Below are 27,564 nucleotides of genomic sequence, written 5' to 3' on the forward strand. Positions count from 1 at the left end.
TTTTGGCAAATGTAGTTGAAATTGACATTGCTACAAAAGATTCATAATACACCTCCATCTCATTCTTCCAATATTTACTAGACAGGAAATGATTGGGTGTAGAATAGACAGGTGTAACAGGTGGAGGAGGTTAGTGATATATTGACCTGCACATTGGACCTCCATCAAATTAGCTGATATTTAGCTACTCTTTGTAAACGTTTTAATATGATTGCTGTTTTCTAAATCTGTACAATTGTTCAAGACAACTTTTGTTCCATTTTGTTTTAAACAGATATGAAATCTCTTATTTATGCATAATAAATACAGACCCTAAATAACCACCCTACACCCTGTGGGAATCTTCTGCACAGTGAATCTCTTGAACACATAGAGAGTTTCACTATAAATGGATGCAACATATCTGCTGGAAATTCCCAGTATTGTTTCCTTCCTGCAGCTGGAATTTTAATATGGGGACCAGCCACCACATGTCATTGTTTCCACAACACTAATCAAATGGCAGGTGCCCATCTCGACCCATTTCCTGACTTTTGGTTTTGAAGTGCTTACATTTCATAGCATGTGACATATGGCTGCCCTGCAGTTTCTCAGCTGGAAATAGAACCCCGTTTTTATGTTTAACAGCACAAGCTGCCCTCTTTGTCTCCATTCTGCCTTCAAGGGCTATAGAAGTGCCTGTAGTGTTTCTGGTTTAGAAGATGGGCAAGGGCAGCTTGGATGGCACAGCAGCTGGTAGTTGGTGGCCCAGGGGCTCAGGAACATGGGGTGGGTCCCAAATGACACTCCCCAAATGAACACCTGTGCTTTTTAAAAATGACAAAAGTGATGTGTGTGAGAGATTATTGTGTTATGCCAGAGATAATTTAACAATTAATACTGGCATGCAAAAAATCCCAAAAAATGTCAGAAAAGACAAAACCATTACTCAAAGACACGTGCATCCAGCATGGGCAAGGTGTTACTTTGCCAAGATTTGCTATTAAGCCTTCTCTGTGCGCTAGGCCACTATTATCCTCATTTTACAGGTGAGGTTGCAGGAGCCAGGCCTTAACTAAACGGTTATCGGACTGCAGCGTCCGGCTCAACCTGAGAGCAAGCCCCCATTGAACTCAATGGGATTTACTTCGGAGCGGACATGCCTTGGATTGCGTGGGGGAAAGTCTCTACTGCAGCAATTCGGGATATGCGGATGGGGCTTGGCAACTTGTTGCTCCCACGAGAGAGATATTGTCTTTGCCAGACTCGGGACGTCTGGGTTAGGGATAGGAAGGAAATTCCCAGGTGAAAACACACCCACCCGGGCATCGCGATGCTGAGGAGGCCCGTCGTCTGAAGAGGCAAGAAGGGGTCGAGCAGAGGCTTCTTTAAGTGCTTCCTAGTTCTGCAGCTTCTCAGTGACAAATCTGGGGAGGGGACTACAGCGCAAGGGGGGGAAAGAGGCTTTTTCTTTTTTTTTTACAAAGTGGGGGAGGGCCCGTCGAGAGGAGGGAGCGTGGCGCCGATCCAAGGTGATTTCCCGTAAACCACATGTTCCGGAGGGAGCCCTTTATAAGGCCGACGAGTCAGGCAGGCGGCACTGAGCGGACGGAGGCAGCATTTCCTGGGCTTCGCGCGAACTGAAAGCACACAGTCCCAGCCCCCTTCGCCGGCCGCCGCTGCTGCAAACGGGATTAGCCTGCAAGAGGGAAAGAAGGCGCGCCCGCCGACGCTGCTTTCTCGCCAACCCGGATCTTAAGGCAACGGATTGGGGCGTTTTCGGAGCGGGCTGCGTGCAGGGCCAAGGTAAGGAGGGAGCCAGGCACCCCCTTCACGGAGAAGCGGAGCCCGTCCGGAGGGGACTGCCCGGGTCTCTTCTCTCTCCCCTCCCACAAAAATATATTCGAGTTGATAAGACTAGCAAGATAGGCAGCAGCACGAGCCCCCCGCCGAAGTAAGAGGGTCTGGAGTTGCCAAGGGCGCAGATCCCCTTCCATTGCGTTTGGGAGACGGGGGTGGCGGGCGTGCTTACTCGCGAGTAAGTCCGTGACTGCCCTTTCAGCCGCGCAGCCTGCTCCTCCGAGGCGTGTGGCGTGTTTACGCGGCGCTTTACTCCGCAGCAAACACGAGGAGGGCCCCAGGGCTTGGCGCAAACTTTGCAGCCAGGTATTCCGCTTTGGCTGCTAACGCGCAAAGCGCTGCTGCTGATCCGTGTGTGTGAGAAACTTTTCCCATCCAAGTGTCCCGGTTTGTGCATAGGGCATAGGAGCCAATTTCTCGGGGTCTAGGGGTCCCCCCGCCCCCACCACAAGTTGATGGGCATTGCCATTCAAATTGTATGGGTGAGCCCCGTCATGTGATCGATCATGCAGGGTGGAGCTTACCTGCCCCCCCCCATTCAAGTTGGCACCCTTGGCATTGCTTTGCGCCCACCCGCTGCCTGGATCCAAGTATTGAGGCTTCCCTTCCCTGCGTTATGCGCCGCTTGCTCTCCGCCTCCCCACCTCCCTTGCACGCTCTCCTGTCATTCTGCGCGGCCGACGCTGCAAGCTGGTTATAAATCTCAGGCTTCGGAGGCGGGCGGGGTGGAGGTCTGACCCTGCCGCGCAACTCGGACGCGTGTTCTCTCGGAAGTAAGGCCCGCGGCGTTTTGGATGCTTTAGTTGAGATTCCTGCGTTGCGGGGGATTGGCCTAGATGACCCCGGGGTTCCTTCCAGCTCCACGATGCTATGGTTCTACTCCCCGAGCAAGCACAGGGCTAAATAGCATTGAGTAGTTACAGTGCAATCCTACCCATGGCCAGTGGCGTAGCGTGGGTTGTCAGCACCCGGGGCAAGGCAAGTAATTTGCGCCCCCTAACCCGTGGATTTGCGCCCCCTAACCCTAACCCCCAGATGTTGCGCCCGGTGTGGCTGGCCCCCCCTGCACCCCCCACGCTACGCCACTGCCCATGCCTACTCGGAAGTAAGCCCTAGTCCTTACTAGGGAGCTTACTATCCGGTAAGTGCGGTTGGGATTGCAGCCTTAGTTGCCTCTGGCATGATATTTCAACTTGCCGCACTGTCAATACCTCAGGTTGTTGTATCAGTGCCATCTGCCACAAGGCATTAACAGTGCAAATATTGGCTGGAGTGGAGCTGCCCACATGATCCTTGTGTATTACTCTCCTCCGGTAACAAGTGTTCTGGCTTTGCAGTTCTGCCTTTCTATGCTCTAGCTGCAGAAGAAGCTTTATGATGCTCTTATGAAGGTGCTCATTCAGAGGATGCTCACTGAGATCTGGGTCTGAAGCTGGGCTCGGCCTCCTGCAACACAGAAACACCAGGAGTGCCCTCTAAGCATAAGCAGATTGTTTTCCCTTCCTGCAGATCTCCACTTCTTTGGAGTGAGAGGATGGGGCATTTGGTTCAGAGGGTGGGACTCCTAGGAAGACTTGGCTTCCAGTATCTCCCAATGCAATTAAATGCTCCCTCTTGGTTTTTAGGATGAACAAGCAGGGTCAGCCCTAGCGCTGGGCAGAGTGAGGCAACTGGCAGCAGATGCTGAGTCGCACTGAAGTGTTTGAGGGCAGAGCTGTGTGTGTCATACATGCATCCTCCTCTGTGCCCTTGGATGCAATTGAGGTTAAGATCCTGTTCCTAGTGATGAAGAAGGTTCAGCTGTCATTCTAGTCAGCATCTTTATGTGGAGTGTATGTGTGTGTGTTTGGGGAGCATAATATTGTCCTCCTTCCCTGATAGCAACATGTCTTGATTCTGACCAAGATGAGGATTACAGTCTTTCGTTTTACACTGAAATACTGGGGAAAGTCCTAATGTGCTCTGCATGCTCTCACCTGCTGAAGGGATAGAAATTTTAATCTCCAGAGCTTTCTGTGACTGGGCAAGGTTAAATAAACAAAGCATGACTCCGAAGCCTCTTCCAAACCTTATGTGTGATGTTTTTATTATTCCCTCCTCCCCTCCTTTCATGTTTCCTGTTTTCTGTGCCCAGTGACTGGACCGGCAGCTAGGTGCATTTGAGGGACTTTCCCAGGACTTCTTGCTAATGGATGTCATGGCATAGAATGAGGCTCATGTGAGCTTGGGAGCAAAGTGTCTTTTTTAAACTGTGGAATGGAAGATGCCAAGGAAAACTGTGGGTGGACATGCAAGGACATGTCAGGGAGAGACTCTGCGCTTGAGTAGGAAGGAAGGAGGAATGAAAAGCCCGGGCCAGCATTTCCTACCCCTGTGCCCTCCAGTTGGCTGGGGCTGATGGGAGCTGCATTCCAAAACATCTGGAGTTGTAGTCCAAAACATCTGGAGGACATTGAGTTGGGGAAGGCTGGCCTGGACTAGGTGGAAGAAGAGCATGAGAGCAGACTAGGCAGAAGGTGGGTTTAGTGTCTCGCTAGGGTGGCACCAGAGGCTTCACAGCTGTTGCTGGAACACAAAATACAATTGCTTGAGAAGAGACAGGGAGGCAGATGTAGGGTAGGGCAAACCCCATCTGCTAGTCTCTTATATCACACACACCCTGACTGTGTGTGTGTGTGTGTGTGTTGCACCCAAATTGGGCTGGACAACTGGTTTTGTTCTGTGCTGGATACAATCCACAGTATTAAAAGTTCTACTTGGAGTACACCTGTTTAATGGACCTTTGTTAGTCATGTCCATTAATTTTTGTGGGTTTGTAGTTCTGTGTAGAACAAACAATGGTTGCAACCCTTTTTGGTTATGGAGATCTTGTTTTCCCCCTGGAAGTTATTTGCGAGTAACTCTCCTTGCAACAGAACCACAAGGAAGCTGGAGAAGGTTACAAACTAGCCCCTCCTGCCTGCCATAGGATACCCACCGCATTGTCCTAGGCAAAGCCTTCCCGAGGAGGGAATTCCAGAGACTGGTTGTCTCTGCCTTGCCGCAGACAATGAGCCGGACCTCGGAGGCCAGTATCAACATTACGTGGGCGAAGGCAGTTAGCACTCTGGTTAGCAGACTGCTGAGTATCATCCAAGTGCCCAGCTGTCCAAGGGAGCTCCTGGAGATGAGCTGCCAGAACGCTTTGGTGGGGAGAGAAGTAGTGAAACAAAGGCAAAGTTCCATCTATGGCAGTGGCCAGTGTTGGCTGCTTTGGGGAAAGAAAGCATGTGACGCTTACATAAAATGACCTCAAGGAAGTTGGTGGATGCTTGAACCCAAATTAGACTACAGCCCTCCACCCTAGTTTTGCTATTTAGTTTTGCCCTCCGTCTGAAACAGTTGCTCAGCCTGTTAACGTGAGCAGAAGTGTCTCCTGGCACTGAGCTCCAGAACTGAAATGCATTACGGAAGGAAGTAGAGATAAATGCTTCTTTAAAAAGAAAAGGAAAATACCTTCATGATCTGATGGAATGGCCAAAGATGTGAAGGGGAAATTCCAGGTGGGAAGGCTTCAGGGTGACAAATGAGACTTGCTTGCTTCCAGTGGCACCTGGGCAATTTCTGGCCATATGACCCTTGCTTAGGAAAATGGAAATTGGTGCTGTGGAAGAAAAGAGGATTGGGACAGAGACAGCAATGAAGGGAGGATAAAATAATTTGGAAGAGGAAAAGAAGGCTGATTAATCGTGAGAGAATTTGAGCAATAAAATCTCAACATATTGCGGAGAAGCAAGAGCTGTTTTTGTTTCCTTCCTGGGGGGAAAAGCCAGTGCTGTCACAGACTGGCAAAGGCATATTTATCTGAATGTGCAGAATCCAGCTGAGGCCTAAGAACTGGGAAATTCCCAGCTTGGCTACAGCTGACCTCTCCTTCTCCTAATAAGAAAGAGGAAAAGGCGGTGGGGTGTGGGGAGGAATGGGAAAGGAATGCTTGCAGGCCAGATTTAACTCTTCCAAAGCTGCTGGGAAGGGTCCTCTTTCTGTTTTAATTCTTACACATAACGGGAGCATCCGTGGAGAAATAGGACACCTCTGTGGTGCAGACTCTGTACATAAATAGATGCCCAAGTGAAGCAGTTTCTGCAGGTCACCATGGGTGGCAGAAGGAAACGGTTATCTTTGGAGGCATGCCCAAAGTGTGGAATTGTAATGTATTTATTTATTTTATATAATGGCAGAGTCCCAGCACCAAAAAGCCTAGTGGGAAAGCGCGAAGCATGCGGGTCTCGGAAGGAAGTAAGGAGACGATAGTTAAAACCTCATCTCTCTTCATTTAAAAAACGTGAGGTGCAGTCATAGCTATAAAGTCTCTATCCAGAAGTTGTTAATAATTCCTATACATAGCAATTAACTCAAATCCCCTATAGTAAGATGTCATGGTTAGGTATTGGCAGGGAGGGGGCAAGAGTGAGAGGACAGAGTTGGGGAAGCGACTGATTCTCCAGCACTTGTGGCTTGGAAGGATAATGTGCGGCAGACCACACTGCAGGGGAGAAAGCACTGGATGCTCTTGTAAAAAGAGTTAAGTAAATTCTACAACACTGCATTATATTTAAAAATAGCAATATAGGCACATCCCTGGGCCAGCCAGACATACATGCTTTGGGATGCATTTTTGCAGTGTAGTGTGGATTTATGTTGAGCAGAAACAGAATTTGAATGAGAGAGGAGAAAGCAGATAGTGTTTTCTTTCCCTTCTCATAATGCTAGAACAAAGGCCACCCAACAAATCTGAATGTCGGTAAAATCATAGAATTGTAGAGTTGGTGGGATCCTGAGGATCATCTAGTCCAGGGGTCTGCAACCCGCGGCTCTGGAGCCACATGTGGCTCTTTTACACCTTTGCCACAGCTCCGGGGCAGATACTAGCAAGGGGAGGAGGCGCATTGTGCGCCCCGACACTCCCCACTGTGGTGGGCGCTGTACTGGCTGTGACGTCACATGGGGGCGGTGCGTGCATTAGTTTTGCGGCTCCCAGTTTTTTTTCCTTTGGAAACAGGTCCAAGTGGCTCTTTTTGTCTTAAAGGTTGCAGACCCCTGATCTAGTCCAACCCCAGCAAGCATCTGCCCCAATGGGGATCAAATTTCCAACCTTGGCATTATCAGCACCATGCTGAGCTATCTAGGTTGACAGGAACCATGTGGCACTTAGTGTTCCCAGGTGGTCTCCCATCCAAGTACTAACCAGGCCTGACCCTGCTTAGCTTCCAAGTTCAGATGAGATCAGGCAAGTAGATTCATGACAGAGAAAACTGCTTCGTCCCTTTGTGCATATGTTAAATCATGGGATTTGCTCCTGCAAGATGCAGTGATGGCTGTCAATCTGGGTGGTTTAAAAAGGGTTTGGACAAATTCATGGGATTGGCTCCTAAGCATGGTTGCTCTGTTCTACCTCCAGTGGTATGCCTCTGAATACTTTTTGCTGGGGAGCAACCATGGGGAGAAAGGGGTTGCACTCGGATCCTGGTTCTGAGCTTCCTATAGGCATCTGGTTGGTCAATGTGTGTGGTGGGAGGATGTTGGACTAGATGAGCCTTGGGTCTCATCCAGCAGGGCTCCTCATATTTTCTTAGGTTTATGTTTATGTCCACAAGGCTAGAGGGTGCATGAAGGTGCAGGCTTCCCCCGTGTTTAATCCTGACGCTGTCTCATTTGTTGCACAGAAAAAGATGATCTCCCACATTGCAGCGGCCTTTCTCCTCATTCTGGCCTTCGCTATCCATGGAACAGAGCAGAAGAACAGAGGTTGCAGCCGCTTAATCCATGATGTTCACCTGAATCGCCTGCTGGACCTGGTGAGTTTTTTTTGCAATTAGTACAGCAAAGGTGGCAGGAAAGAATGGGTCAGAAGATGAATCACCTGGATCTTATGCTGGGCAGAGGCACCTCTCCAGACAAGCCACAAACCAAAGCCAAGGTTTGTTCTTGGCCTACCACTTTTGGTTTGTCTGGGAGGGGGGGGGGAGACAAACTACGAGCCTGGGTTTAGGCCCAAAACAAAATACACATAGATCTTGTGGTGATGGCATAAAGTTACCAGCTCCTTTGGTCAACAGAAGACAGTGCCCCTGCTGTTTGTTAGTTCAGTCTGTCTTGGGATGCTGGATTATCTTGTTCAGTTTGCCTTTTTAAGCAAATACATGAAAACTACTAAAAATCAACAGGAAATATATTAATCCATCCGTGCCTGGAACTGTTTGTTTCTTTGTTCACAAGCTGTTCTTGCCCTAAGGGCAGAAGTTGAGAAGGGGGAAGGTAGAAAATGAAAGTAGAGAAGACATAGTGGAAGGAAGTTGAATGACTGCTTTTAACTGAGATAAATAGTGCCATTTTAATTGGGGATAAATGGAGCCAATATTGTGAGGAGGTTGTGTTAACACTGAGCATGCTACTAAGGAGGTGGTTCAGCTGGATGCAGTGCTGTGATTTTGCAGGCTAAAGAGCTTTTAGAGCAGCTGTGTGCGTGCGTGTGCACTCTCTCACACCCATTTCAGCGCTTCCCCTGTTGAATCTCTGTGGCATCCTGATTACGGATTGATAACTTGAGAAAAGTGTGTGGAGGTTCTGGCAGTTATGGGAATGGGACCTGCTGGCAGTTTACTTCCTGCAGAAGGTTAGGAAGACCTCAGATTCTCCATCCCCTTATCAAAATACCCTCATAAGCCTTGCTGCCCACCAGGGCAGCATGTGGTATCTAATAATTGGTGTAACTATATTGAGAGAAGGCTGGAGTGGCTTGGGATCAAAGCTTACAGTTCTTGTACCTGCAGCATTATGCGGAACCCTTGGTTGGACCCTCTTCCATTTTCTAGGTTTGCATAACAGCTTGCTCATTCTGTAGCCCAGACATGCATTAGGCACTAAGATAATAGTCTTGGTTCCAAAGATGCTGATCAAGAGCATCTCCCTCTTCCCACAAGACTGCATAGGGTGGCACAAAAGCCTGAGGTGGTCCTCCAAAAAGAGCCTCACTCTGAAGTCTTTCACCTGCCACAATTTCTTGATTTGTGCTCAAAAATAGGTTTGCCACCTTGACATAGTAAGACATTAGTCAGCTACCTTAAAAACCTTTTCTTGTGTTTATGGAGAAATTCAGAAATTAAATGGCGAGATAAAATTAAATGCTTACATGCTGTCCCCATCCTTTTGCCTTTGGGAGATGCCTTCTGCAAAGCTTGTTGCTATGAGTTGGAAGTACATGCAGGTCCCACTACACAAACACTTGTTACAGAAAGTTCACTTATCCAGACATGAGGAATTAGTACCCAAACCTTGCTATACATAACACAGATTCAGATACCGCAACAGCTGAACCTGTGTGACTGTAAACAAATAAGCAGCAGCAGCAGCAGTAATAATAATAATAATAATAATCCCATCTGACTTCATTGCCCCAGCCACTCTGGGCAGCTTCTAACAAATTAAAACATTAAACACAGTAAGACATCAAACATTAAAAACTTCCTTGTACAAGGCTGCCTTCAGATATTCAGATAGTTGTTGGTTTTCCTGACATCTGACAGGAGAGCGTTCCACAGGGCAAGCACGGCTACCGAGAAGGCCCTCTGCCTGGTTGCCTGTAACCTCACTACTTGTGATGAGGGAACAGCCAGAAGGTTCTCAGAGGTGGACCTCAGTATCTGGGCTGGGTGATGGGGCTGGAGACACTCCTTCTGGTATACAAGGCTGGAGCCATTTAAACAAGCCTTTAACTTTTGGTGTTTTGCCGTCATTGACAGCTGTTTTGCCAGAAACCATGATGGATGGGAGGGGGAGAGATCAGACAATTAAGAAGGCATTTGGTTTCCTTCCTTGTTTGCCTTTTGCAAGGTTTCCCTGGGTTTTTTCATTTGGGTGTTGAAATTCTGTGGTTGGGAACACCTTAGAAATTCCTCCACAGGAGTCAGTGGAAATCTTCTGCTTGTTATGTAAATGCTCGCTTCACAAACAAATTCCTGAGAATGCATTATGCTTGAATAGCAAAACCTGTATGTATTGTCACTTTCCAGGATTCAGCTCTCTCCCCTGGAAAGCTAATTTCTGGCTGTTTAGATGGGCACATTCTGTCTCTAGTACACAAGTTGAGGAATGCTAAAGCACCGTGCAGCGCACAGCTTGCCACTTAGCACACTTCAGCTGCTGAGGTATATCAAAGAGTAACTATGCATTTCAAGTACATTCTTTAGGCTATAGCAAATCACTCTCTTGATGTTTCCAAGCAGTGGAGGTGGTCAGCGCCATTGCAGAGTAATTAAGGGGTTTTTACTGCCATCTACAATGTGTAATAGTCAGGGTGTGAGGTTGAAACTGAGTTTTGGTGTGAGATTAAGGGTCTTAGAATCATACCACTAATTTCGCCTCCGAAGATGCCGGAGGAGAAAGCTCCAAAGCCTTAACATTACCTAAATTGCTATGTAGAATCAAGGACACAACTGGTACTAATTATCTCTTGTTTGAGAGTGATAACACAGTGTCTGACTTGTACAAATAAACTTCTCTTCACAAAGTCTCTTCTGGGCTAAAAGTAATTTGATATAGTTGGTCAAAGCTAACATTTGATCACTGCTCCACGATTGAGATTCTTACTTAGCTGTAATTTGGGCTTGCAACCACCAACCATTAAATGATTTCCTCTTTTAAAAACGAAGCTGAAAAAAGTAACTCGGGTTTTTGCAAAGCTGTTTTTACTTTTGGTGTACTTTGCTTATCTTAAAGGAGCAATAAACCTTAATTAGGAGACTAATGGATGAATACCTAGATATCTTGTAGCACATCAGGTGAAATGAAAATAGTCTGTTCATATTTAAGAAAATGCTCAGGAGAAAGCTCTGCTGTAAAATGTGTGGTCTGGCTTGCAAAGTGCTGGAATATTTTTTTTTAAAGGTTCTGCTGCTGCCCCTTTAAATTTCTGTGCAAGAAGCCAGGATGCAAATCAAAATGTTGTACTGCCTGCCAAGGATTAGGTTGTTTAGCTAGCTGTTGCTGCGCTGACCCCAGAGCTGTTCTTCTTGGTTCTATAGAATCCAAAATCCTGTGATCTCTTGGCCAAATGGAAACGGGATCATGTTTGTAAAACCAAAACTGAAAGTGAGATGCTCCTACTGCTGCATAAGCTTCCCTCGTCTTTTAGGGCAGTGAACCTAAACTTTGCCCCTTCCCCCGCCCTCATTGTGCTTGCTTCTGCCTGGGCTTCTCTGTGATGAATAAATGTTGCTGGCGGCTGCTCTCTCCAGATAATGAAGCAATTGTTTCCAGTTCGACATGCCCTCCTGGCAGTCCCATCTCGTGTTGGCCTGCCACAGAAGCTCCAAATCATTCCCTGGCTGAGATCGCTGGAGAAAGTGTTCTAAAGTGCTGAGTCAGCACTTGACTTGGAAGGCACAGGGTGGTAGACGCTTGACTTCTGCCTCTGGGCAAAGAGAGCCAGCTGTTTGCTTTGGTAAGGATTTGCAAAGCTCACAGCTGGTTCAATGGCCACAACATGGTTCTTGCTGGTTCGTAGCATGGAGCTTGGTGCCCCTGGTGCACCGACACCGGTCAGGGCAGAATATGCTTGTGCGCATGCTTCCACTACTGCTCTAATGTGCAGTGTGTGTTTTCTAACAAATTGCAGTTCAGAAAATAGCAGGGTGCACATTGCAGGTGTCCTCTGTGATCTAGACTATATGTGCTCTTCTGAGTGGATGTGATGGGGGAGCCCCCACTGCCTCAGCTGCTTAGTCAGCTGAGATGCAGCAAATTTATCCAGAAACCTTTGGGGAGGGTTTGTTTGTTTTTAAAGAAGCTTGGATGTATTTGCAGAATCTTAGCTGGCCAAGTAGCCAAGGCGGTAGATTTCCAGCAAAGTGACGCAGCTGGCTGACAGAGTTGGCACTTGGATTATCAGTCCTGCAAAACCACAAAAAGAAGAGAGTTCTTAGATACTCAAGCACTCATTTCTAAATCTTGTCATACTATCACTACTTGGCTGCCCCTAACCCTAATCTCTGTGACTGCATTTGATATTTGCATTTACATACATTCATTTGAAATAAGATGGGTTTATGAAGCAATTTTATATCCTCCCACCACGCTGATGAAGAATTCTATGAAATAGTAGTCAATATCCGGAATCACTGTTCAGTGTTGGACATCATATTTGCTGAATACACAAAGCTTCACAGCTTGTCTTTCATCGTACAAAGTCTGATACCTCATTTCAGACTAAAGACTAAAGACTTTGAGACTAAAGATTTCATTTTGTACTTGTTATGGTTTGAAGATTGTCTATAAAGATTGTCTATTGCGTATGTACATGATCATTGTGTTGCCTAGACATTGCTGACTTTCTCTTTGCAACACAGGGGTTTGTTTTGTCAATAAAATATTCCTAGCAGTGTAGGCTGGTGGGGATATTCTTTCCTGTATTCTGGATTCCTTGATGAAGGAAACTAAACTAAAAGTCCACTACAGTTGCTTTGACTTGACTGTGCCTTTTTGTTACAGGTTGATAGTCAGATGATGAAGCCCTCATGTGAGCTGTCCTTTGAGTATGTGGATGAGAGAGAGCTGGTGAGTTGGAATTGTGAGACACACATCTGCTGTGCTGCTGACACATCTGTGGGACTTGGTGTGTGTTACCAAGGAATGCCTCATGTTTAGACAAGGGGTGGGGGGGGGGGGAACGGGACATTTTTCATCCCTGTTGGGCAATGTTCTGAGGAAAAAGTGGGAATGGCCAGAAATACATCACTCTCCATCTTCCATCAAGGTGGTTGCATTTTAAGGGCACATTCCAGCCGAGTAACAGCCCTGGAGGAGGAGAACAGAGCCGGACATTGAGGGATTGTAGCCTGGGCTGGCTCCCCACCACCAGTTGAGAACAGTGGCTTTGAACATCATACCTTTGACCAAAATGGTCAAAGGCCTGGAAACGATGTCTTATGAGGAACGGCTAAGGGAGCTGGGCATGTTTAGCCTGGAGAAGAGGAGGTTAAGGGGTGATATGATAGCCATGTTCAAATATATAAAAGGATGTCACATAGAGGAGGGAGAAAGGTTGTTTTCTGCTGTTTTCAGCGGACACGGAGCAATGGATCCAAACTACAAGAAAGAAGATTCCACCTAAACATTAGGAAGAACTTCCTGACAGTAAGAGCTGTTTGACAGTGGAATTTGCTGCCAAGGAGTGTGGTGGAGTCTCCTTCTTTGGAGGTCTTTAAGCAGAGGCTTGACAACCATATGTCAGGAGTGCTCTGATGGTGTTTCCTGCTTGGCAGGGGGTTGGACTCGATGGCCCTTGTGGTCTCTTCCAACTCTATGATTCTATGACCTTCAGGGGACACCTTGAGCTCTTTGTGTTTTTAATACTATACTATGATTTGAGCATTATGAGCCTGTGCAAGCCTTAGGTTCATGTGCTCCCCCCCCCCACCTACACACACACCTCCCTCCTTCTTGCACAGTCACAAGTACCTTGGAAGTTTTCATCTCTGGTTGGAAACCAACCACTTTTATGTTGAAACCCAGGGGAATTATGGTGTGGTGAAGATCCTGACTTATGATCGTGATCTTAAGAATCAAATGATGTCTTATGATCCTCGTTGGTTGTCTGTTCGTTGCTTAAACTAAGCAGACTTCCCCTGAGTTTGGATATAAATGAGGAACTTTGGTTTGGAATCAGGTGCTTCCAATCTCTTCCTTGTGGCCGTTGTAGGTGAGAAGGAACTGTGCAAACACAAGCACAAGCACATCACACATAAAACTCTAAACCAGGAGTCGGAAAACTTTTTCAGCAGAGGGCTGGTCCACTGTCCCTCAGACCTTGTGGGGGGCCAGACTATATTTTTTGGGAGGGGAAATGAACTAATTCCTATGCCCCACAAATAACCCAGAGATGCATTTTACATAAAAGGGCACATTCTACTCATGTTAAAACACGCTGATTCCCGGACCATCCATGGTCCGGATTTAGAAGGCAACTGGGCCAGATCTGGCCCCCGGGCCTTAGTTTGCCTACCTGTGCTCTAAACCATACTTCAACTGTTGAACTGAGCCACTAGCTTAGCTGAGGAACCTCTGTGTATCTGCCAAATAATTCCATTTTGTTATAGATTATTCTGGGGCAGGCATAGGCAAACTCGGCCCTCCAGATGTTTTGGAACTACAATTCCCATCATCCTTGACCACTGGTCCTGTTAGCTAGGGATCATGGGAGTTGTAGTACCAAAACATCTGGAGGCCTGAGTTTGCCTGTGCCTGTTCTGGGGCATATCCTGGAACAGACACACTTTTCCTGTGGGATTCTGGCTGGGCCTGTTGAGATTTAAACACATGCCTGTGCTGTATTGGCACAGCTTGTTTGAGAGGAAGTTTGGTAATGGCAGAAGATGTGCTGCCTTTCCAGCAACTTGTCTCTCACTCCTGATCATCTTACTGAAGCACCTTTGATGAAGCTTCTGAGGAACCCTGAGTTCACTTATTTAGAGAATGTGTGAGCTAAAATCCTGCACAGATGACCTTGTGGTTAAGTCACCAGTCATGGATTTGGGAGACTTGGTCTTTCTGCCCATCCCAGCCCCTTATAAGATGTTGTACAAGTCCTGTGGTCTCTCAGTTTGCTTCATGGGTTATTTCATCCTGAAGGACACTTGGAGAAATTTCTCTGCTGGCTTCAGGCTTTGGGGGAATTATTTTAAAGCAGCCCTTGCTTGGGAGTTCATCAAAGCTGTTATTGCCCATTCTCTTGGCCTGTTCTTCTGGACCCAATCCAATTACTCAGAGGGAGAAGCCAGATCAAGAGAAGCTGCTCCTCTTTTTCACTCTAACCACCATTCACTTGTTTGGAGAGGAAAGGTGGAATCTGCAGCACCAACAAGGAGAAGTAGCAACTGGGGGCTGATGATGGTAGATGCCGTGCATTGCTGATCTTTGACACCAGCCATGAGTCTTTCTATGATGGACACCTGTCCCTGTTGCCTTCTAGGACGACCCCAAATGCTTTCTCAGAGCAGCATACTCTCCTCTAAGAAACATCCTTGAAAGTATTGAATTCAAGCAAAATACTCCGAACTCTGACACAATGAAGGAGGTAAAGGACTGGCACATAGAAGTTGGAGACTGCATGGAAATTAATAGCAGCGATGAAGAAGAGAGCAAGGTAACCTCTTACTTATCAGATTTGCAGTTCTCACGGATGCTAACAGATCTGTGGTGAGACTTAGGAGACTAAATGGCAGCTGAAACGTGCGCTCTATGGAAGTGGGAAAGAAGCTGGGGACTGACAATACTTGTGTGACGTATGCACTTGCTCTACTGGCTAGGGTGGAGAACCCTCTGGCCCTTCTGATGTTGCTGGACTACAGCTCCCATCATTCCTGGCAGTTGCCTATGCTGGCAGGAGCTGATGGTAGTTGGGAGTTCCACAACATCTGGAGGGCCACAGCTTCCTCATTCCTGAGCTAGAGCGCTCTATTTGAAAACAGCAGTCTGTTAGGGCTGCTCTACACATGATGCTACTCACTTCTTTAGCTCTGGGGTGCAGGACTCCATGAGTCAGATCATGACCATGATGTAGGGGAGGGAGTTTTAATCCAGTGTTTCCCAACCTTGTGCCTCCAGCTGTTTTTGAACTACAACTCCCATCATCCCTGACTAGCAAGACCAGTGGCAAGGGATGATGGGAATTGTAGTCCAAAAACAGCTGGAGGCACAAGGTTGGGAAACACTGTTTTAATCCATGATGCCTCCATCCAAATTACTGAGCCAGTATGGTGTGGTGGGTGAAGTATTGAAGTAGGACCTGGGAGACCAGAGTTCAAATCCCCATTTGGGCATGAAGCTCACTGGGTGACTGTGGGCCAGTCACTGCCTCATAGCCTAACCTACCTTACAGCGCTATTGTGGGGATTAAAGGAGGGGAGAGAACCATGTACACAATCTTTAGATCCTTGGAGAAAACGGGGGACGTATAACAGCAGTAACAAAAATTAGGCAGTACCTATGCTGGTTATCTGCAGCTGGAGGAAAACTGTTGATGGTTCTAGCAGCATCACAAGTGATGCAAGTTCTTCTCTGCACTACTGGGACCTCTTAAAACTCTTACACTGCTGAGTGCTCTCCAAATGAGGTTCAGAATCCATCGCTGAGAATTCAGAGGTGCTGGAAGCCTGATTTGTGTAGCCAGATAGCCTTTGCTGGGTCACAGTGACTGCCTCTTGCTGCATATGCCTCCTCAGATATTTTTTATGGTGGCTGTTTGGTTCTGGCAGATTCAGATAGTGGCTCATTGATTCCCACCCCCCTACTTTCTCTTTTTGTCTCTTATAGCACTGCACCAGGCCATTCTCCCGGACTGCAAGGCAGATGCTGAAGCTGGTGCATGAGTACTTCAGCAAAGCTAAGGAAATCTTGTCCAAAGGAAATTTCAGCCATGATTGCAGCAGTGTCTTTAAGAAATGTTCCGACTCAGAAGGGAAGAGTACAACATCTCCAGGTAACAGAAAATTCTGGGGTTTTTTTGCATCTCCTGGCAGCTGCTGGGGCAGCATTTGAGGAGCAGGAGGCTTCTAAGTTAACTTGGCTTTTCCCAAACTGGCGCTGTCCAGATGTTTGGGGCTACAGCTGCCATTAGTTAGCCCTAGCCATCTGGGGGGGGGGTCAGTGCACTGGTGAGGCCGAGGTAAATGGTACATTCCGGGTATTCCAGAGCTGCTATTTGTGCGCATCTGTTTGTGTGCTTCTGTGTATTTACACTTGTTTGTGCGGTTACTAACTGCTAAAGCCTTAAGTCAACAGAAGTTTCATGTTTTTGAAATGAGCATTATCTCTTTGATCTGTGGCAAGGGCAAAACTGACTATGTTAAGAGTCCAACAATCAATTCAAGGCCCTCTGCATGCTCATCAGGACACAGTGGGACTTTTAGCTTTCACCTCCCCCTCTCCCAGTAAAATATGTATTTCCCCCACATGGCTTAAGAGAAGATTCAAAATGTGTTGACAAAGGCTGTTCAAAGATCCCGTCTGAAGGGTTTCTTCTAACCTTGGAAGTTCTTTGCTCATGCAAAGTACCCTCTTGATGTACCCTGACCTTTACAAATAACAGTCTTATCTGCTTGTGGTCAGACCATGAGGAAATCCCAGAAGTGGCTGGGCATAGTATGTCTATATGTGACCTGCAGAAATGGGATCTTCTGCCAGGGCAGAGGTTTGGAGATGTCATGCTTGTGGTGGCCCTCAAAACAGATTGGCCAGGCAGGGAGGCGCTGGGCTACGCAGACCAAAGTTGAGAAGACACTGCATTGCTGTTGATGTTCTTATACACATACATGCAACTCTCAGAAACAGCCTTAAGAAAAAGCCATCCTATTGTCCGCCTTTTAGAAGATGCTCACTTGGTCAGGCTTAGTGCTTTGGCCTCAAGTGAACCACTTCCTAGCTTGGTTTGCCTGCTCATCTGGTCCAATAGGCACAATGACGCTGCCCATTCTCTGAGTGGTGCTTGGTTTTGCCGGTGTGGAGAATGCAGTCGCTGTCTTCCTCTTGGGTCCATATTCTATGTTCTGTCCCTATGTGCACATCGCCTGCAATGCTGGGAAGGACAGCGAAGTAGGAGCACCATGCTTCCTCCCTTGATTCTTGCTTGATCAGCTGCTTCTTGCTTGACCAGCTTGCTCCCTTTGCTGTTCTGCTCATGGAGGCATGTGCAGAAGCTGTGGTTGCCCTTGCTTTGGCTTGCTAAACTAGCTGCATCTTGATCCAATGCCGTTCCTCCAGTTGGTTCTCTGGCCTCTTTGGTATCCTGTGTGCTCTCAGTAATCTTGGGCTGCATGTGATGCTCTTGGGAGTTGCTGTTCCCAGCTGACCTTGCAGTGTCTTGTTCCATCCATTGGTCCCCTGGAAGTGTTGTGGTTGCCTTGCTGCCTCTGCTTCATTTACTTGTTTTGTTGCTTTTTTGGCACTGGTCTGCCCCGCCTTAGCATGGTGATTTTTGAGGGAAGGGGCTGATCTCAGCTTGAAGCATCCATTCTGTTCTTCTTGCTGGTTACTCTATGGCCATTCTCTTCTCTTTATCTGGATCTTTCAGGTGTGGTGACTGACCAGGACTGCCCGTGTCCAGCCACAAGCCCCATGAGTGGCAGAGGCTCAGCTTCTCTCCTTCCAACCTTTGAGCCCTCCTCTTCCATTGCAGACCAGCTGGACAGCAAAGAGGCAGCTGCCAGCACTCTCCAGCTCTTTATGCAGCCTGGCACCATGCAGACTCAAGGCGGGTCACAGGGTAGCACTAGGCCCAGGATGCCTAGGAGCACCCAAAGGGGCCAAGGAGCTCCAGCACCCCCGGATTTCGTAGCTAGCACTGAGGCTGTCATGTCCTCATTGCCAGAAGAACTAGCGTTGGCAGCTGTGTCCCAGGGACTTGACCCTCTGTCCACAAACATTGCATCCTTCCTGGACTCAGCCGTAACCTTTGATTCCTGGTCCCCCAGGCTCAAAAACATTTCTCCCCCTCCTTCTAGCCAAAAAAGCATTGAACCTATGGGGACAGGGTCTCCTCTCCCTGGTTCTGGGGCTGGCAGCAGCCAGACATGGCCCCATGAATTCCCTTCCCATTCTTCCCCTTTCTCTGGCTCAGCCAAACCCTACCTCAGAAAGCAGTGGCTTCAATCAACTGAAATGGATGTATCTGGTTGGGCTATGACTGACACAAGCAGCACATCTGGCCTAACTTTGGCGTCTCTTGCCAGTTTGGACTCTGCAGAGAGCGCAGGGGTGCCCTCCAGTGGCAGTGGGGCAGCCCTCTCGCCCAGTGACCCCACACTCTTCCCTGTCTCTGAGGATCCTGTCTCTGCTGCACAACAGCTTTCTAGATTGGTGGTGACGACAAACAGTCCATCATCTCACAGGCAGGTACCCCCAGAAAGCTACTCCTGGGGGGCGGAGGGCAGCCAAGGTAGAGCCCCAGGAGTACCGCCCAGCACCCAGCTCCGAGAGAGACGAGCGGAACAAGAAGAGGGCCCAGCCAAGGGCAGGGAGCCGGAGGATAGCATGCCAGGTCCCAGCCCTGATCTGAGCTTCATTCCTCCGAACACAGACAAGCACAGCGAGAAGCCAGAAGCCAGAAATACCCAAGGGATGGCTGTGACTTATGTGGTGGTACCCAGTGTCCTGGGAATCCTGTTGGCTGTGGGTGGCCTGCTCTTCTACTTCCATAAATCCAGGGTAAGGTCCAGACCTGACTTAAACTGTTCTCCTTTATTCTCTTTGGGTTGCAAATGTGGGGCATACATCATACCTTGTGAATACATCAATGGAGAAGGCAGAAGCGGCTGAACTCAAAGTACACTCCCTCCTCTCAGGGTAGAACATTATTGGATGTGAGCAAACATCCATCTGCATTTCTTTTATTGGGATGAGGGGAAGGATTAGCCAGCTAGGTCTTAAGGGGTATGTGTCTCCCGGCACATACTTCCCACTGTCGCTGTGTCCTGCAACTGAATGTAATCTCAGAAAATCCAAGCAGTTCTACAGCCACAAGTTAGATATGTTTTTTATAGGGAAAACCTCTGTGGCTCTGCACCACAAAGTCCGGAAGAGTTCTTGGCAGTAAGAGCCTAGTGCTGGGGGTGAATGCTGCTGTCCTTGATGGGTGATGTTGAGCGGATTAGTTCTCCTTCCTGTGAAATAGTTCTCTCTTCTGTCTTAAGTAACAATGGTCACATTTTCCAGCCTAAATGGACTGGAAGTCTTCTGGGAGTTGAAAGTGATGCCATTCCCAGCAGGAACCAAATGTATATGTAGCAGTGGACCAGCAAGGTCCATTGTACTTCATCTTGCCGGTGGTGACTGACCACCTCTTCCGGTTCTGGATAGGGCTTAACCATTCCCAAGCACACGCTTGATTCATGCCTACTGCTTAAGAAGTCCTATAGAAAACTGAGAGCATCTCTTGATTTGTGGAGCTGCCTTGCGGTCAGTGTATATGTTCAGAAAGTCAACTCTTATCGCTACTTTTAGGAAAGGGGATGTAGTTGTTTCTTGTATGCTAAAATATTAGTTATGCTTTCAGGCAGGCAGTCCTAATAGCAGATTTCTTTTAATGCTGCCTTTATTGTTCACCATCTGCGGTGAGATCCCTGTCTCATGTAACGACAGGGGGAACATGAGAGATTTTTTTTTTAGGTGTAGGAAGAGTGTGGTTGAGATGGTGTTCATGGAACTCTTATGGGGAAAAGTAGATTTAAAAGGCAAAGTGTTAAAAATGGTAGGGGAAGACAGGGCAGGAACCTGGTGGCATATCTTCACTTGTGTCTGTGACACCAGTTCTATGGATGCTAATGGCATTGGCATAAATAATAAATATAATTTTATTATTTGTACTCTGCCCATCTGACTAGGTTGCCCCAAGGAAATTCCAGTTATGCTGGGGTTTGGGGTTTGGGGCTTGGGATGGGCCTTTACCAGCAACTGGTAAAGTTGCTGGTTAGTGGGTGAACTGATGGCCTCCTAGCCCTCAAAACTACAATGAGAGCTTGCTAGAGCAACATGCCTGCTTGCCCTCCTAGGACAGGCATAGGCAAAATCTGGCCCTCCAGGTGTTTGGGACTACAATTCCCATCACCCCTAGCTAACAGGACCAGTGGTCAGGGATGATGGGAATTGTAGTACCAAGCACCTGGAGAGTTGGAGTTTGCCTATGCCTGTCCTAGAACAACCATAGCATCTCAAACTGCACAGCCAGTTTGACAATACTAGCCATGCAACCTCACTCTTGCTTCATATCAACATTCCTTATAGTAGTAAATATTTCCTTTCTTCCACGCAGATGCTAGCCAGGAGGCGACTGCAGAGAAATGAGAGAAACCTGGAAAGGCAAGAAGGAAGGTAAGAAGGCAGAAGGTTTGCATAACTCAGATGTATAACTAGGGTGAAATAGGCCCCTTGCTCTCACATAGCTAATTCCTTGAGATTCCATCAGCCTTCAAATCTTGCTGTGAGTTGTAGAGCCCATGTCTGAAAACTTAGCCTGTTCCCCACAGAATGCAGTTATTGGGTACACCAACTATTGTTGAGAGGAAAAGATGCCAGGTGGATTTCTACCATACAGAGGGAGATGTAGTCTCGTGATGTATCAGTTCTTGCTTTTATTCTTCAGTGTTGGACTTCTAATCCTTTTTTTTCTCTTTTCCCCCCAGGCCACTGAATAGAAGGGAGGGGGATCTGGAATTGCAGATACAGGAGGAGGAACTATGAGGTAAGAACAGGTTTTGATCTGATTCAGTAGGGCTACCCACTCCCTCATTCTGTATCTGCAGTGGCCAGCCAGACTTCTAGCCATCATGACTAGTAGCCACTGATAGCTTTATCCTCTGTGAATGTCTTAATCCCCTTCTAAGTTGGTGGCCATTGCTACATCTTCTGGAGGCGAATTCCATAGCTGTAACTGCACTGTGTGAAGAATTCCTTTCATTCTGCCTACCTTGAATCTCCCACCACGCAGCTTCACTGAATGATCTCATATTCTAGTACTGTGAGAGAAGCTCCCTGTCCACTCTGGCCCTCTTTTCCAAGAGGGGTTGTGTATTTGTGGATGGAGCTGAGGCAGATCCTTCTGCCACAAACAAATCTGGATGGGCGTGGGGGAAATGGGACCTTTAGACTCAGAGGCAGCGTCCCTCTGATTCCCAGCTACTGGGGACAGACTGAGAGCAAGGTTATTTATTACCTTCTTGCCTGGCATGTGGTGCCTTGGCAGATGCATCTGGCTGGCAACTGCTGGAAATGGGAGGTTGGAGTAGACGGGCCTCTGATCTGGTTCCCCATGGTTCCTGTGTTTTTTGTGTGTGGGCTCAGAAATTGGTTTATTGACCAGCCGAATGCCGTTGGGCACATGCAACCTACCACCTCCTTTCTGCGTAGGGACATGTTTCCCGCAAATGTGTCTTAAGTGCAGTGGAATGTGACTTTGTCCTTGGGGGCAGCCGCAGATAAGGATCTATGCAATTTGTGGTGCATTCTTGGTTTGGGGGTGGGGACTGAGGAATGGCTTAGAGAACTACCACTTGCTTGCAGGACTTTCCTTTTGTTGTTGTTGTAAAGGTTGGAGTCACCCTTGTGTAAAATGTGGGAGCAGAAAGTGGCCCTCGTAGGATGTGCCGGAGTCAAAGCTGCTGGTCATTAAAACCTGCCCGGCTTCAAAGACTAAATGAGTCTCATTTGAAGGTCTGCTGCCTCCTCCTCCCCACATTCCAGTTTAATGCTCTTGGCCAGATGCAGACTTTTGTTGTTGCATCTGAGATCTATGGATGAAGGGTGGTATACAAATTAGATAGATAGATAGATAGATAGATAGATAGATAGATAGATAGATAGATAGATAGCCAAATCTTCTCCCCCTTCCCGAAGGAAGTTCTGGGGAAAAACTATACCTTTATTAGGTCAACATACTTCGGTTGACCTAATAAAGGTATAGTTCTAATACAGTGGTACTTCGGGTTACATACACTTCAGGTTACAGACTCCGCTAACCCAGAAATAGTACCTCGGGTTAAGAACTTTGCTTCAGGATGAGAACAGAAACTGCAAGGTGGCAGCACAGCAGCAGCAGGAAGCCTCATTAGCTAAAGTGGTGCTTCAGGTTAAGAACAGTTTCAGGTTAAGAACGGACCTCTGGAATGAATTAAGTATGTAACCAGAGGTACCAGTGTGTGGATTTTGGAATACATTTCCCTGAAGTTCTGTGATTTGCTTCCCATGGCTTCATTTAGATCAGCCCCACATGACACTAGGCTCAGCTCAGGGCTTGTGGGGGATGGGGAGTGAAGGTATAATTGCTCAACTTTCTCCTCTCCTGTTTAAAAGTGCACTCCCAAAGCTGCCTTCCCACTGGGGGGAAGGTAAGAAAATTTCATACCTGTCAAGAGGCAAAATAAGAAAAATCCTATGAGTTAGTCCTCCATTTCATAGAAACACTGAGTAAACTCTTTAAGCAAGCAAAATTTGGCTAGTAAACTAGCTCAGTTTTGAAATGTGTATCTGGCAATATTGCTGTCAAAAATCGGGCTCTATTTAAAACCAAAAAACCACCTATTGGTAGTCTTAGTGCTTTGATCCTTCCTATGGTGCTACTGTTGTTGTGATTGTCAGCCGAGAATGGATTTTTAATATTATTGTTGTATTTTTGTTGTTGTTATATTGTAAATATGAACTGTGTTCTGTTCATAAATTGCTTTAATTTTCCCTGAAGAGAAAATTATTAAAATGGAAATCTGCCTTGGCCGAGTCCTGCAAAGCCTATGCTTGAGCCACACATGCCCCCCTTGTGGTTAGACATTGTGTCATTGTAATGTTTGTCTTCTTCTTTCCAGCTGGACCCCTTTCCCTCTGGGATGACAAGCCACGTGGGGACTGGGCAGTAAGCCCCTCTTTTTTAAAAGGACAGCCCTCTCGTTACTACTGGGAGAAATTAACACAAACTGGACTCTGGGAACTGAAGCAATTGCAGTCCCTTCTCACGAAGAGTGTTTTCTCTTCCCAGACATGTTTTAATTTTTTTGCGACGGAAAGGGATTCATCAGGAAATGGACGCTATATTTATTCCTGGCATTCAACGTTGGCTTTCACACTTAACTACAAGCTGCCCTCTTTCTGCCAGTCAGACAGCAAGCTGGAACTTGGTGGGAAGGATGGAAACTGTTTGGAAGCTGACTTTGGACTTCAAAAGGCCTCTTCTGATGGTGAGAGAGGGAGTTTCTAAGAACCACTGTGCCCTACTGCCTTCCAGAGTGGAAAGGGTGACATCTTCTCCAGAGATGGATGTTGAATCTGCCGTTTGAACAGCTATGTATCTGGGAAAGAAGACTCTCTTCCAGGGCTTCCAGCTCCTTTGGAGAAGACATAGGATCTTGGGCCTTATATCTATATATTTTCCTAGACATAACTCCCCATAGATATGAATAATGGCAAGTTGTGGTTCTGTAGAGAGAATGGGCACTCTCTCCCCACCTGCCTTTAAGCCATGTGTATAATGTAGCCCAAGGAAGGACACCCATTTTCCCTCCTCCCCTGCAAAACACCCTCCATTTTTAACTCCCTTTTAATCTGAGAGTTTGCTATCCCAGTGGCCTTCTATGTCTTCACTCCAGGGACCCCCTTTTATTAATCCCAACCTACAAAATGGGACCCGCTTTTAACTTTTTAACTTTTTACCAGGACTAGCAGGGGTCACTTAATAAAATTTGATTTTAGTTGCACTTTAGGGCAGACTAGATAAGGAATACAGCACAGTCTTATGACGACGACTCCTAGCTTAAGATGGCTTTTTAAAAAATGGGGTTAGATAAATGTAGCACCAAGCAACTGTCCCATCAGTGGAAAGATTTCTGCTTGTGCAATGGCACCCCCCCCCCCCAAAAAAAAAATCTGTTTTGGGGATCACCCAACTCTCCAGTGCAGAATAAGGGAGAAAAGGGTGGGTAGTTAATTGCACAAATAGAAATCCTTGTTCTGTTGGGATTCTGCCCCATCTCTGTTCTAGCAGGGCTTTATGAATGGATCTCTCTGTCTTTATCAGATAAGCAGAGCCCTGCTGGATCAGACCCGAGAAGCCAACCAGATGCCCACGGGAAGCTGGCAAGTGGGCTGTGAGCAGAGTAGTCCTTTCCTGCTGCTCCCCAGCATCCAGCATCGTGCCTCTGATACTGGGGGTGATATATAACCACAACCTTTATCTGCCTGGGAAAAGTGATGTGTTTATATCACTGATGCAACCCATCAACTGAAATCCAGTGCGTTACACACTCGGGTAATATTGTCAGAAAATGTAGAATATAGCACCACTCCCAGTTCCCCATACCCCACCTGCATTGTGTCTTGACCCAGAGAGGAAGTGATGCTTGTAAGTCAGGACATGAGCAGATCTGGCACTGAAGTGGCTGCAGCTGTAACTATATCCATAGGAGAGATGCAGCCTCTTCCAGCTGTGTTTAGATTATCCACTTCCCAGAGCCTGCTGAACAATGCAGGGCACTGCAGGGAAGTTCAGCAGTACAGAAATTAAATATATTGGCCCTGCTCAGTTACCCGCCTCCCCACTAAGGTGAGCTTGGCCCTTGGAACTGCCAAAGCTATGCCATTTTACAGAAGTTGACTCCCCAACCCCAACCCCACACCCCTGATCTCTTGTACCAATGGAAGGAAAGTGTTAAGGCCCACGCCTCTCACCTTCCACAAATTAATTTAGGAAACTTGGGGGCTTTGGTAATCTGTGTTCCCATGCCTACATTTTCCAAGTTGAATCATGGGGGAAACTTGCAGGGAAACATTGGATAGTTGGGGTGTACATAACAACAACATAAACTTGCTGTTTCTCCTCCAGATGCCCCTGCGAGCTCTATTCCTCCCAGCTGGGTTTACTTAAAATTTGAGAAAATGGGTGGTGGGCAAGGGTTAAGTTGTTGTTGTTTTAACGGTGTGAAGGCATTTTCAGCAGAGAATCTAATGGGGGCTACCTGCCACCGTACCCACTGCCTATCCCCTGCAGTGCTACACCCTCAATTTAGAGTGCCAAACGTATCATGGGTTTGGGGACCACCCTGTGTTTATTGTGTATTTCTGCTCTGAAGCTTAATTGCCGACCCGGGAGCTGCTACTAGAGGCTTTCTCCAGAAGGACCCACACTTTCCTTGCTCCCCTGTGCATCTCTTTCCATGTTGTAGTGGAGAGCTGATGTGTAGAGGGCCAACGGGAGTTGCCGCAGCCCAGCTCTGAAGTGAAGCGAAGCTCTTGCACTTTGTATACTTAACATGTTTTGCCTCGCGTGTGCTGAGAACATTCCCACCCTGGATTGATTGAATGAGTGAGTGTCGATGAGTGAGTGCATCTGGTCCAGCCTCTTGCCATTCCATGCCTCTTCTCCATCCGTCCTCACCACAACCAGCAGCCCTTATCTGCCTCACCTCTTGCCCTCCCTGCTTTCTCCATCTCTGCTTGTAGCTGCGATGCTGAGCTGGCCTCAGGGTAACGACGCAGCCTTTCCCCATTTGTGCTTTAATGTAATGGATGAAATGTTGATAAACTGTTTGTATTGGAGGAAGGTGTGGGTGCAACTAGCCAGGCTCTGTAAGGGGCTGGTCGTGCCATGTATGTTGCTCCATTGATGTGAGCAGGCCTCCATGTTTGCACCAAATGCTGGTGACTCTCTTATTCAATGTGCCAGTGCATCATATTATGCCTTATACTGTGTGTGTGTTTGTGTGCAGCACTCTGAGACCCTGAGGGCATATGGCCTGGTTGGTGTTCAGGGCTTGCATACACTAATTTTGATCTCGCTAATTCAATGATCCTTGCAAAAGTGGTAAAAGTTGCCTTATTTTGTTTCTGCTGGCACTTGCATTGCAGCAAGGGGGCCTTCAGTGAAACATCATTTGCCACCCCTTCTTTGCTCCTAGTTTAGCTGCAGTGCTCATGGGCAGCTTGCTCACACCTCAGAAGCAGACAAGTTCCCTCTCTGTTTTTGGCAGAGACCAAGCATTAGCTACTTGTATAGGTCAATGAGCCATGGCATAGGACTACCTTTTGACATGCATCAGATGAAGAACAGTCCCTGTTTGTTTTAGCACCCTGTGGCCAGGTTTGCAGTGGTGTTTGGATGCAGCAGTCAGCACGTTCCATCTTGCACACTTATTCACCAGCATAGCAAAACTTAGGATCTGGCCTTAATGCCTTAACAGCCACCCTTCCCTTGCCTCTTTTTATTAATATAGGGAAAAACCAATGAAGAGGAGTTCCTTTTTTAAAAATGGAGTTGCAATTCTGGTTCAGACTGTGTTCTTTTTATATATATATTTTTACAAACAATGAAATATTTTATATTAAAGACTTTTTTTAAAAAGCTGTTTAAATGTTTATTTAAAAATAGGAAAGTTTGTATTTAATAATAAAAACACGAATGTGTGTAACACTTTTTAAAGTTCTGTGTGACGTTGTCGTTTTTACAATTGGAGAGGAGGGGTCTACAAGGAATTTATTGGGGTAAATTATTAAGTCATGCTTCCTAAGCAGCTTGGAAGGCAGTCAGTCATCCAGACATTGTACAGGGCCAGAGCTGCATAGCTTAAGCATCCAAGTATCTTGTACTGTCACATTTTCTGCGCTACCTAGCAGAAACTACATGAATCCCAAGATGGAACAAGAAGTTCTAGGGATATAGCACCACATAGAGATGGACGAGGCATGCAGAGGGTGAGTTCAGGTATGCACTAATAGAAAATCACGGTTAGTAGGGGGAAAGGCAACTTTCCGGGAACAAGAAGTGGAGATAAGGAAGAGCCCTGGTGGATTGTGCAGCATCCTATCCCCACAGCAGCCAGCCAGATGCCTCTGGGATGAGTAAGTCAGCACCTGGGCATTTTAATATGGCCTATGTTAACAACATTCAGCTTTGTAGTAGCAAACATCGCTGTTAAAAGAAAAGGCATGTTAGTGACTTGAAGACTTGCGAAACATATCTTCCTCGCTCCTTGAACATATGTTCTCACTTTATGAACAAATTAAGTTCTTGCTCAGGAATGGGAAGCACAGATAAGGAGCTTTGGGGGTGGTGCCCCCCCCCATAACATTTTTTATTTGGCCTTTTGAAACAGAGTAAGAAAAAGGCCATCTGCCTTGTATCAGGTGTGAGGCATTTTAAACATTTGTGCTGGGGGGGGG

General features: G+C 47.0%; 1 protein-coding gene across 1 annotated transcript; it reads left to right on the forward strand.

Moving 5' to 3' along the window:
* Positions 1 to 1,011: 1,011 nt before the first annotated feature.
* Positions 1,012 to 26,824, forward strand: CSF1 (colony stimulating factor 1). Its single transcript, XM_083745210.1, has 9 exons — positions 1,012 to 1,785; positions 7,545 to 7,676; positions 12,367 to 12,432; positions 14,846 to 15,019; positions 16,189 to 16,354; positions 17,945 to 19,077; positions 20,681 to 20,739; positions 21,051 to 21,109; positions 23,223 to 26,824. Exons 2-8 carry the CDS (start codon positions 7,551 to 7,553, stop codon positions 21,106 to 21,108), a joined length of 1,782 nt encoding a protein of 593 aa, XP_083601336.1. The 5' UTR covers positions 1,012 to 1,785; positions 7,545 to 7,550; the 3' UTR covers position 21,109; positions 23,223 to 26,824.
* The last annotated feature ends 740 nt before the right edge of the window (positions 26,825 to 27,564 follow it).

Source organism: Podarcis gaigeae (genome assembly GCF_964106915.1).
Source record: "Podarcis gaigeae genome assembly, chromosome: 6".
NCBI classification, from domain to species: Eukaryota; Metazoa; Chordata; class Lepidosauria; order Squamata; family Lacertidae; genus Podarcis; species Podarcis gaigeae.